This window comes from Sciurus carolinensis, chromosome 3 (assembly GCF_902686445.1).
Source record: "Sciurus carolinensis chromosome 3, mSciCar1.2, whole genome shotgun sequence".
Classification (NCBI taxonomy): domain Eukaryota; kingdom Metazoa; phylum Chordata; class Mammalia; order Rodentia; family Sciuridae; genus Sciurus; species Sciurus carolinensis.
Genome location: NC_062215.1, coordinates 157,008,688 through 157,022,114, shown reverse-complemented (window position 1 = coordinate 157,022,114; position 13,427 = coordinate 157,008,688). Strand labels below are relative to the sequence as shown.

The 13,427-nt window shown below is 35.8% G+C and overlaps 1 protein-coding gene across 1 annotated transcript in view; it reads right to left on the bottom strand.

Annotated features, from left to right (window-relative positions):
* Positions 1-11,082, bottom strand: part of Cps1 (carbamoyl-phosphate synthase 1) — a 117,482-nt gene extending 106,400 nt beyond the window's left edge. The window contains exon 1 of the mRNA XM_047544516.1: positions 10,812-11,082. Within this exon, the coding sequence (XP_047400472.1) occupies positions 10,812-10,937 (126 nt within the window). The 5' untranslated portion in view covers positions 10,938-11,082. The remainder of the gene's footprint in view (positions 1-10,811) is intronic.
* Between the last annotated feature and the right edge of the window lie 2,345 nt (positions 11,083-13,427).

The window sequence follows — 13,427 nt, the reverse complement described above, 5'->3', positions numbered from 1 at the left end:
TACAGGTTATAACAACTAATAAATAGCCACCCACTTGCTTCTAGAATGAACTCTAATTAACATGAAACTGTGCCATCACCCAAGAGGAAGCTCCCAACGTCGTTCACTGCTGCTTCCTAATTGTTTTGCCTGCCTCTGGTTTCCCTGATTCTACTCATCCCAGCCAGGACGGTTAAGGGTTTCTCAAACATTTATTGTTCTCAAATGCTTGATTAGCATGTAAGGTCCCTGCATCTGGCCCATTCTCTCTAATACCTTAGATTTTCACTCTGTGTCAGTTCTTTGTATATAAATGTTTCCTGGTGTCCTATTTATACCCCACTTATCCTTGCCAGTGCCCCGCTTATGTCCTCAAAGATGACTCCAGTTAGAACTAATCACTAATTAATTGTTTTATGCTCCTGCCCCATCCCAGAGCAGTTTCTGTGTTGCTTTGTACGTTAATCACTTAAGGTATTCTTCCCCCACTAGGTCTCGACTTCTCAAATAGCCCAAAGTCACATTCAACATGGTAAATAGTGGCTTGTGGTTCACTCAGTACTGTGGTACTACACACTTGGTGAATACAGAAAAATGGGGAAAACTGGGATATTAACATGCCACTAGGGTACCTCGAAGTAATTCTTTGAAGCCTACTGACCTCTGGTTATTTTTACTAGTTTTCACCTTCTCCTCTTGAAAGCAAGGACAGATATTCCACATGGGTATAGTTCATGCTAAAGTATAAAAGGAGAGTCAGTCGAAGCTAGGCAGCAACTACTACCTGCAAGTACTTCTAGGCCTTCCATACTAACCAGGTGTCATGTAAGTAATGTCTTCAGAAGATTCTAGATGATTTCTAAATTTCATTCTTTAGATAGCCTCATCATTTTTTCATTATTAATACTAATAATTATCTATTTTATTTAGAAATCAAATCCTCCATCATTAACAAAAGGGAATAAAATTGGATTCTGCATACATAACCCAAATATTCTCTTTTCTCTTTCTACTTTTAACCTAAAATGCTTGCCAAATTTCACTACATGTCTACAGTAAATTAATCACTGGCATGGATCAAACTTGCAACATTATATTTATATACCAAATTTCCAAATATTTTTAGTAATGGGCCCATTTTCCTCCCTCCCCCCAAAAACTGAGGCTATTATTTTTATCATTATTATTGTTGAGGTTTGGATGTCATGCTGGTACATCCTTGACACTCAATAAATATTTGTATAATTAATTTTAAAATAGTAACAACATAACATATACTTCAAATTTTCTCTAGCAGGAGTCCTCATATAAAGGCACCTCCCATTTTTTAAAAAATTGAATAATACATTTGAAAAAAGTAAATCATTAACATTTTTCAAGTGAGTCATATAGAAGTCAATTGATCTGTCCCTGTCCTGTTTACACCCTTTGGCATAACATTAATGAGAAGCTGTTAAGACATTAAGACATAAACTGGGTTACATGTGTAGGTATCTATGTTAATTAAAGTTCTTATGCATTTGCACAAACAAATCAAGTGTTTAGATTTGAATAAATTTCCACTGTTCTGGGAAAAGTATGTTATTGCAAATAGAATCATGATGCTATGTCGGGAAAATACGATTTGAGAGCACATGATGTTACCAAGAATTCTGGTCTGATCCCCTCCCTAAAACGTGCTACCTAGATAATAGTTAACAGAAATGGACAAGGCACTGCCTCTAAAGCTATTAATGGATTTTCTCATCTAATCCTCACAAAAAACAATGAGGTAGGTAACATTAAGATCTCCATTTTACACTTGAGCTAACTGAGCCTTAGGGAAGCAGAGATCATTCCACTAGTACCTGAAGGAGCAGAGATTCCTGAAGCCAGTCAGTCTGACTTATTACACCTTTTTCCTTTTCTAGGCTTATTTCTGTTTCTGCTTTCCAATTTTTTAAAGTGGAGATAAAAGGCAATTCAGTCATGAGCTCTAATTTATTTATAAGAACTTTAATTCAGAATTGCCATGGATAAGCCACAATGAGACCCAGGTCAACTAAGAATTACCTGTCTATAAATCTGTAAACTGACATAGTGAAATGTCAAGCCATTAATTACATCTTATAATCTGAAGAGAGCCCAGCAGGTTTGAAGAACTATTCACACTAACTCCAGGCCCTGAGTTCTCAAGCTGGCAAGACTGTAAGGACCACAGATACTGAGGAAGAAAGACTTGCTGTCTGCTGTATAAAGTGAGGTAAGTGGACTATCTCCTGCTGTCATTTCCTTCAGGGTCTGTCAGCTGAGGAGAGCTGCCTTGATTTATGGCCTTTTTGGGGTATCCCACACTTAGTGGCTGAACCAGGTACAGGCCAGACAAAAGAAACTGATGAACAGGAGCTTCCTACCAGGTTGACTGAGGCTTTGTCCCAGTCTGCTTCTTGTCCCAATCCCACTTCCTGAAGCTTTCCTTCATAGAAGTTGCTCCTTATCAACAAGAGGCTTCTCCAATGCCATCTAAGTGTCTATTTCTAGAAAACTCAAATCATAGGCACTTCAACCAAATGGTTAATCAGGGCTAATGTCACTCCCCAACTGGCCAGTATTAAACAGTGGAGGCCACATGTGGACATTCACTTTATTTGGGTTACTAAGCCAAGTTCAGCATGCAATTGCTTAAAATGAAATTCATGCACACATGCATGAGAACACACAGAAAGAGAGAAAAATGTTTTTGTTTTCTGAGAATCTTATTATTGATCTTGAAACAATGTTTAAATTGTATCTGCAATTAATATTATCTCCACCTCTTCAGAATAGTGTTTGTCTTCTGCCTATATAAGTCTACCTGCAGAACATACAAACAAGCTACCATAAAAAGGTAGATCAAAGATTATAGCGAATATGGGAATCAAGGAAAATGCAGTAAATCTAGTTTACACTTTAGTTTGTCTTCTTTTAGCTTATAGGGTATATGTATTGCAATCTGGGAGTCAGCTGGGTTATAAAATGTGTACTCAAGACTTGTGATTCCTTGTTACTTTATATGAATTTAAAGATTGACATTAAAAGTCTCCATAGCCTACTAATATTAAATATTACTTTCATCTGCAAACCTTTAAGGGGGGGACACCCATGTGATTGTAGATTTTCCTACACACAATATTTAGATGGATTAAAACCTAATTTTCCTATGTATATATAATTACTCCATTTTTAATCTCCTACTTTATAACTTTAATTTAATATTCTGTTTCTAAATTAAACTGAGTTACAGAAATATCTATATAATCACCATTTTTATATTACTTTTAAAATGAACATTGTAAACTGAGTTTAATATTGTTTTCTAATATTGGTAAAACCTGAGGAATCTTTCACAAATCGTAAGTAATTTTTTTATGAAAATACATTTTTGCATGTAAGTAGATATTGCAACAAATTCTCAATGGTTATTTTTTGGTTTATCTGCTATAGGCATGTTGTTTCACCATATAATGAGATATTTTATTTTTAATGACATTATGAAATGTGATACTGCAAACATCTCACTCTTTAGGGTTTTTAATTTTTCTCAAAATTAAAATATATTTTAAAATTACATTTTTGGGGGTCTATTTTCATTTTCTGATAAGATGATTAATTAGTTTTATGGGACAACAAATAAATGACAAGAATTTTGTACTTTAATACTCTCAGTTTGAGAGCATGTTTTGAAAAGGTAAATGTTGCAAAGAATTCTTCAGGATAATAATTCAGCAGCTACTAATGGGAGTCACATAGCTAAATTCCACCTTTAAAAAACTTTGAAAATGTGTTCCTGGTGCTATGCTAAACTGACTTGGAGAACTTAGTCTTAGGAAGCAAAGTTATAATCTAAACATAATGTGTAATTAACCTATGGAAGCTTTTGAATCAGCCTCGTGATTATTATTGTTGGGTTTTTTCCTTTGCATTCAATATTGAGTTATTAAAAATCATCTAATTGTTGTTTAATTATTGTTCCACATCCCAGTATCCTTCTGGACTAACTTTGAGGATGTTGATCCTTTACTTTAAACTAGTTTTTGTTTGTTTACTTGGATTTTTTATTTCGAGACACTGGAAACAAGTCAAAATAAGATTTTCCTGGCAGTCTAAAATGGCATTAGACTTTTACATGCATAGAGCTTAGAGAACTATATGAGAAAAAAAAAATGGAAACTGAAACAGCATGCTCTGTTATAAACACATGAGAATATTTTGGTTGAAGTGGAAGAAATATGTCAATAATAAACAGCAATATCCTAAAATGTACCATTTATGTAATTTCTAATAATCGTATAAAGAAGTAATCCTTACTTATTTTTTATTTAAACAACCGGTTCTCAAAATGCAGCAAAAGAAATGAGAAGAAATGAAAAGTAGGATCTATCTTGTATTAAGATGAAATTCAGTATGAAAATATGCTTTTTAAAATTTTTTTAGTTGCTGATGGACATTGATTTTATTCATTTATTTTTAAGTGGTGCTGAGAATCAAACTCAGTGCCTCACACATGACAGGCAAGCCCTCGACCACTGAGCCACACAACCCCAGCCCCTGTAACTAGGTCCTTGAGTAAACAAATAAAACACAGCAGGAGAAACAATTGAGAACATTCTAAAGCAAGGTTGAACTACAACTATGACTTCAGATTCCTGAGCACAGTAACAAGATATCAAATTTAAAAGGTCCATCGGATATTAGGGACCTAATTAAAATTCTGACCAGATTTTCTAATGTTTATTTCACTCTGCCTACAAAAACAGATATCTCTGTCCTTCTGATGACTGCTGCACTTACACATCTGTGAAATGGGGAAAACAGCAGCATTTCTTCCCCTGGGTACGAGAATTCACTAGCAAAGTGCTCTGGATGTAAAGCCGTAAGCTAACTCAGCAATAAACTCCATAAAAGATTTTAATATAAAACATTATAGAGATAATAATCCCCTTAAGCTAGTAGTGGAATGAAAATGATTTACTCTGGGACTCAGACTATACTGCTGTTGAGTCACTTATCTATGTTGTTATTTGCATATCAGAAAAAGTAGAGGCCCCATGTGTTTATTTCCATTTCTACCAAGGCCTAAAGCTACATAACATATTTGATTTCTGGCCTATCTGATGTTTCTTAGCTATTGGTTTGCCTCAGTCCTCAGCCTCTTATGAAATAAATCTGAACTAGGCTTTGGAAAGAAGGAAGCCTAAAGCCAGAATTTATTTCACATAATTATTGTGTGGATAATATGGTAAAAAATTAAAATCATGAAGTGCGCTTTTTTTGCCAATGAAATCTTATTTTATATTCTTGACATTGTACTATCAAAACATGGATATTCTGAAATTCAGAATTACAGCACAGTTTGTTACACCTTTAAAATGTTTATTGAGACTTCTCTGTAGCTAGGAATGCCTAACACCAGGATTTCTAAGCACTGTAAACTGCCATAATTAATCAACTTTACAACATCCAAAGTCATCTAACATAAGCCAATATGGGTGGTAGGAATCACAAGGTTAATATACTTGAACAATTCTATGTTCTGGACATGTATAAACTAAATAGATCAATGAGTAATTTTTATTCTAGCTATATTTCTCATCATAAATAAATATATATTTATTAAATTGTATTGCAAATATATTCACGAAGTTTTGGGTCTTTTTACAAGCACTTACTGAGTGCATGCTATGTGGTAAATTGGTCTGAGTCTGAGAGGATCTCCTTAAATATCATAAGCTGATTCTTACTTTATGGCAATAAATTTTACTGTCTTATATTCAGCTCTACGTCATAGAAGAAACTTATTCAATAAAATCCTATAATGATGCAGCAACCCCAGTGATTCATCTATGAGAACTTCACATTAGCCAACCATGAAAGTTAGAAGATCAATATATGGCATTTAACAAGTCGGAAAAAAGAAAAGGAAAAGAGGGTATCCTTGAAAATATTTCCTGAGTTGAACTCATTTAGAGCATGTGGAAAAAATTCAAATGTAAATTAACCATCTAACACCCAGTTCAGAAATAAATCTGCACTAAACTGAGAAGTCTAACATCAAGTTTGAACGTGGCCCATCCAGCCTTCTTCAGCTTACTCACTGTAAGGACTGGGAAATATAAGTCACATCACAGGCAGGCAGTCTTGCATAGCAAACTCCTGCTGAAGCCTGGAAGTGAGCTCTGGCATGACCATTACTTAAGAACTAATGAAAACCTGACTACATCCCTCACCTTTGGAACATGTCAGAAATAAGAAGAAAATCAAATGGAGATCTAAGGGCACAGTAATGGTCTGTATTTCCATAGCAGTAAGACCTAATTTCACCACTAGATCATCAGAAAATCTGCCCATGCATAAGCAAATCAGAACTCCGGGGGGACCAGGAAAATAGGTCAAAATTAGGCTAGACCTTAGATAGTTCCCAAATGGAATTCTTAGCTTTAAACACAGGCCAGGACTAGGGCAAGGCTAGTGTTGCCTACAGCACAAGACTGCAGAAGGCACACCCTGATTCAACCAGTGCAAGCATCCTTAAATATTGCACTATAGGTGTCTGACTTACTTCCCTCTAGTGTATGCAATTTGATCTACAGCTTTTTCAAAGGTTTTTGTGTCAAGGCACTGTTGATGACAAGCAAATGAATCAATATATTAAAAAGGGGAAGATAGAAAACACATAGAACATACACCAAAATGTTTGAAAGGCCACCACCCAACTAGAGAATTATTGCACACCAAAAAGAAGTAAAGTTGTCCATCCTATAAACTAATAATGCAATTGCTCATTTAGGTCTGAATCATAGTTTATCATTGACAACTTCAGATTGTCACAGATAAAATCCAACCCTAAAATGTATCCATATGTAATCAAAGTCTTAAAAGTTTATGATAATCTTTCCCCTTCACCTAACCCTATCTCTAATATGTACAAAAATGCTCCAATATTATAACGAATGCTATTTCCTATGGATGATTTTTAAAGGTACTACAATATAACTAAATGATTGTAATTGTAGGAGTTTTGTATTTGCCGATTTCTAATCAAATGACAATAGCACCTCCAGTTTAAACAAATAGTTACTTCTGTGTCGGAATCAGAATATAAAATCTTAAAAATGAAGATCTTTCAAAGGGAATAATGACTCCTGGGGCTCATTCACATCCAAAGGACCAGAGAGGACACTTGGACCATTAGGTTCCCAGCTTAATTGTAACACAGGTCACCGATTCTAAAAATGGGTGGATTAATATTAGAGAAAGTACTTACTGAATCCTTTTCTATTCATAGGGAATGTAACCTTTTCCATTTAATACCTTTGATTTCCAAATTCATTTGCAAGTAAAAATAAAACTGTTTAATCTCAGTGACTTTCCAAGACTTGTGAACTCAGAATTTCTCAGAAATCAGAGACTACACTTATTGTCAACTTATTTTACTTATTCCTCATCATATGTACTTCCATGATAGAGGAGTTTTTCATGTTTATTTGCTAAATAATAAATGAATGAATGAAATAAGATATTCTGGTGTATGTCTGGCCTTTTACAAGTGAATATTCTATGTTAAAGTTTCTTTCTTTCTTTTTAGACTATTTGCTTTGTGGTCCTTGAGTCTGATCCATTATTAAGAAATATCTTTTAGAAATATTTTTAATATTGAACCAAAGGTGAAAGAACCACTGCTATATGTAAGAATTCTTATCAGATATCTTGTCATTGTAATAATTTGTGGTACACAGTAAACAGGAGGATACTGTTCCAACCTTCCGCTAGGTCCTTCTGCTAAAATGGATAGAACAGAAAAATTTTAGAGTGTCTCCTTTTTGTTTTAAAGTGTTTTATAGGTTCTTAAGCATTATTCTTGTATGATGAACACACAATTCTTTGAGTAAATCAAGAACTGTTTCCCCACTACAGATGACAAAATTTAGATTCCAAGAATACATAAATGACCAAGGTCAGAGCATCAGGAAATACGTAGCAGAGGTTAGAATCTAGATCTTTTTATTCCCCACTCACAGTATTTTCACAGTACTTTTACAACTGGCTGAATGTAAAAATGATCACTGAACATTTTCAACACCAATAGAAAAAGATTATAGTCTCTAAAACTTCATATTATATGGTTGTTGATCATTTTTACTTTGGATAACAAGTTCCTTTAAAATATAGAACACCTTAAAATTCTTTCGTCTCTCCCGTAAGTGAAATATGACTGCATCTGTTGGCCAGGCACGTTCTATAAATATTGGCCACAAGCAAATAGGCTAGAAAGCACCACAAAAAATACCCATGCGTCAGCGCTGTCGTCAAATCCACCCTTTCCCTCTGTAGCCAAGGGAAGAGGAAGAGTGACCTCCAAGGACACTGAAAAAGTAACCCCATTTCCAGGGCAACTGGCGGATCTGACCACAGGTGTCTTTCACAATCCATTTACTATCTGTAACCAGCTACCATGCTTCTAACCTTTAGTAACTCTTCTCACTGCCCCCCACTAACCATTGTGCAACTACATCCTAATGGTTTTAACTGTCATTCAAATACAATGCCCATTTAGAAAAAAGTAAATATGGATATATCTTTCTTAAAGAGTTGAGTTTTTCAAGGGGAAGAGAGGGGGGAAAGTAGATGGAGGATTATTTCAAAATAAGCGAAAATAACTCAGGTTACCTTGGACTGCCTGTGGAATTTTAATTCACTATTGTGAAGTTCAAGAACTTCTCTTTTTCATGCCTGGCATTTTTCCCCAACTCTGGCCAGTAATGACTGTGTTTGAGTACTGGCTTTTACGCCATGAAATGATGACTTATTCCTCCTGCAAAGTTATCCTTCTTAGTGTGCACTGTGGCGGACCCTTGAAACAGATCTGCCACTGCAAAGTAGACGAAGTATTTTCACAGTGGTCCAACCACATAATTAGATGGCTTTGCTGTGCTTGAGGGTGGGGTGGTTGTTGTATGGAGTACGTATAGTGATCCTGGGGAATGGCTTCTAAACTCAGCCACATCTGTCATTTTAAATGGTCACTTCATTTCTGTTTCTGATATCTGGCAGAGACACACCTATCCTTACCTACCTACCTCTGAGACAAAAAAAAGATATTCCAAATGACCCAGCTTTGAATTCTTAGAAGATAACCTATAACCATAGGAGATAATATTTTCATTACCATTTACTGTCTCTGAGGTGATAGGCAATCACCCTTGGGATATTACTAGTACTAAACTAAAGCCATATGTTCACCATCATAGTTTATATACAGTTACTTTATCTTGGGAGATGGTTTAGGATAGTCTCCTTTCTGGCTCTCTACTTATAATCAAACCAAGTTCAAGAAAATGGGTTTTCTTAATTCAAAATAGTAGTTTCTTATCCTCCTACTAGAACTTTCTCCACCAGGAAGGCTGAAGTTGTTAAGATACCATGAATGCTACCATACCCATCCTCTCCGCAGAAGGAGATCTAGTTTCCTTCCAACCACTTTTCTCTCTCCCTGGTTCTCAAGCCTACCCTCTCTTCCCTCACCCTATCCCCCTGTTCCTGTCTCCCTCTCTCTTCTTCCCCTTTACTGGTATTCCTTCCCCACCTGTATCCCTGGAGGTCACAACAACTTGTGACATTGCTTATGCCTGCAATTGTCCAAGGAGAACCTACTACATCCTAATTTGAGAAACCTAAGCAGTAGAAGCCGTGGAAGCACCTGGAAGATTTTTGGTCAACCCAGTGAACATGCAAAATATAAGCAGAACATTCAAAACTATTCTAACCCATTTTTACAAGAACATATACAGGATTTTTTTCTCCTACTTCATATTTTTACAGCTCTTAAACAGTACATTTAAAGCTACTGTGATTGCTTAAACTTTATACTATGTAAAGATGATTTTCATTGGCAATGTTCCAATGGAGGGATTTCATTTGTTACTCTTCTGGTAACAAATGTTTTCATAAAATTATAGGAAAGGGCATAGGTCCAGTGGTGGGGAGAGGGCAATTCAATGCTCCTTTCCTGGATTTGCCCCTCAGTTATACATACACTTACAGAATATGAATTATCAGCTGCTCTTTGCCTCAGTATCCTTCATCTGCAAAGTGAAAACAACAAATCTGATCTTCTAAAAGAAGGACTATGAGGAGAAGGAGAATGGTAAGGCAGTATCTACGTGATGACCTGCAAACACGCAAATTATGTAGACATTTTCCTTCTAAATTTTATAAAAAATATTTCAAAAAGGAAAACTTTCCAATGGGCCATTACAGAATAGGGGCTTAGCCACTGTGCATGGCTCACACACATAATAAGCAACTCCAGTGTTTTAGACCCAAACCATGAGCAATAAAATCTAAGCACAGACAGAGCTATAAAAGTTTTTTAAAATATTTGTTTTCTGACCCAATGTGCATATGACTGGTGTAACTCTACATCATGTACAACCAGAGAATGAGAAAGTTATACTCCATCTATGTATGATTTGTCAAAATGCATTCTACTGTCGTGTATAACTAGAATGAATTTTAAAAAAAGAGTATCAAAATTTAAAAAATAAAACATTTGTTTTCTAGCAGTCCACTTACATTTTAAATTTTCACAGGAATTGTGACCATTCTTTATGTTGGGTAACAATTACTGTAATGTTCCTCAGAGAAGATAAAAATGAGCATTTGCTAAATCAATAGTCTCCACAGTAAAACAAATATTAACAAACTAGCACTTTGGAACTAGTTCAAATCTGTATTCACCTGTAAGAAACACTTCTGCTTCAATGCTAAACTGTGCCCCAGAAAATGATATCAGAAACAAGGAACGTGGGAATTACCTTGACAGAAAGGAGCCTGATGCCAGGTCTGGAGAGCTTCCATTGCTGCTGTGTGGTCACACTGGTAAAGCCAAAGCCAGTCTTCAGGGTCCTCACCACTTTGCAAGCTGTCAAAATCCTCGTCATTTTGAAGATGAATTGTGACTAAAATTAAATGAAATCACATATATTTTATGAGATTTCTGTTATAAGATTTTCTTAATTAAAGTGAGAGAAAGCTGGGCGGGGAAAGTGCAGACAGGGCTCAAGGCTGACTGCACAGCGATATCTGAGTTTCCATTCATTCTACCATTAAATGTCTTCAGCCACAGCTCCTCCTTCTCCTAACTCCTCCTCCCAGGTGATGTCCAGAGATGTTCCGTGGACATGTCATACAAATTGCAACACATCAAATACTACCTTCTCCTGCTGAAATAATGCTAGTGTTGTAGAAAGTCAGTCATCCATCAAAGGAATTGCTTATGCAGCTGAATAGACTGACCTAGGCATAGTGGACAACCTTAGGAGTATCACTTACCCTAAAGAGTAGCAACTTTCCCATGATGCTAAAGAGCAAAGGCTTCTCTACTTGCTTTACATGTGATGCCTAATTACCTCAAAAGAAATTTTGGATTCCCCCCAAAAACTTGAATCCTCACCATTTTCTTCTTAGAAAAGGGTAATGAGAACCACAGGTAGTGAAAAAGTCATCAGAATAAACTTTTCTCCACAAATACCAGTAAACCCATCTTCATTGTTTTGTAGGTTAGTAGAGTGGCATATTATGTTCTTACTATTGCTTTCTTCTGAGGTCCAAGTTTTAAAGCTATCATGTTGAGCCAAGTCTTGAGGGATACAAGTGCTTCAAGAAGATGGAGTAGAAAAAGAGACCAGAAGGAATAACATGAGCAACAGCATGGAGACATGAAATCATATTCCTTTAAAAACTGAGCGTGGTAAAACCGAGATGCTGGGGTACAGGATGGGAAAATGAGTGAGCACCATGTCACAGAAGACTCTGGGCTCCCTGCTTTGCCTTTACCTATAAATAGTGTTCACGGTAGTGATGGAAGTGTTTGAACAAGAAGTAAAGGTGAAATCTCTGTTAAAGAACGATCATAGAAAATTAATGAAAGTAGGATAAATTGGCAAAAGAAAAACTCCCAACTTGGAGAACTGAGGACTTAGAACCAGTGCTTTTGGTTTAGTCTAATTTTAACTTAGTCTTTAATCTCATCTCTGGTCTTTTTATGTTTATATACACATAAATACATACACATGTGTGTAGTGGGGGAAGGCAAAGATTGTCTTTTCTTAATTAGAAAAATGACATGCAGTCCTATGGAAAATGTTTAAAAATAAATCAAATAAATCAAAATCACTTATAGTTCCATTCCCCAAAGGCACCCATGCTGTGAACATTGAAGTGTATTTCCTCTCTTTGTCCCTTAAGTTTTAACTAACTGTGAAAGTGGAGGTGCTGAGGAGATTGACCGTGAGAAAGACTGAATGCAAACCATAACTGTTGACAATAGCATGGTGAACTGAAAGATTTCAATAGCTGTGGGGTCAAATCCTGCAACTCTGTGGCCTAGAGAGAAATATGGGCATCAAAGTTGTAGCAAGCTTTCATTTTTATCAATAAAGATTCCTCTATGCAGGTTTTGTTTCATGTTTCCAGCCACTAGAATAATGGGAAAAGGGACAGAAGATTTGAAAAATTTAGTTATTATGAATTAGAGAAGAAAAATTCATCCATTGTGATTCCTCTATTGTCTTGGAGGTTAGAAAGTCTCATAAATAAAGTGGTGAGTAGCTGCAGGATCATATGTTCAGATAGACTGCCAAAAAATTCTCACCCGAGTGAGGGAGCTTACTTTAGGACAGATCAAAGGGGCAGGGCTTAAAGAGTTGATTGATAGAGAACATTAAAATTAACCTTTAAAAATTTAGAAATATTACACTTTGATACAAGATGCTTTTCAAAGTATTTTAAAGCGTGTTTTTCAGTTTGAAATGATTTTTTTTCTCTGATCACATATCCATGATCCTCTCCTCACAGAACCTGCCTACACAAAACTGAACAGGGAGACAGACACACACAGCCACACATGGGGACCAGGGAATCTGCATAGCAAAATGTTCTCTTTGTGAGCCAGATCATTAAGGGTCCCCTAAACATAAACCACTCACTCAGAAATGCAAAATATTTTATATGAATTTAGCGCTATTTTCTACTGATACATTTACCTTATTGTCACTACTTCCAGTTCTGGGCTATTTTCCTCTCTATAATCCCATGTAGAAAATTAAAAACTAAACACTTCTCAAATTTGATGGAGTGAGAAACTAGAAAATTCTAGTACCTTTTTATTTAATGCTGACTAAGTATTTTATTTCTTCCTTAAATTAGAAATATCTTGATGCGTATGTGTATGAAGAATGACTCCCCTCCTGCTCCTCCTCCTCCTCCTCCTCCTCCTCCTCCTCCTCCTCTTCCTAACTATTGTGACTATTTCAATTAAGGTTTGAAAAGAACTTGGAAATGACATACATACTTTGAATATAATATTACCTCACATATCTATATGTCTATCTATATCATTCAATCTGCATGCATGTGTGTGCATGTGTGTG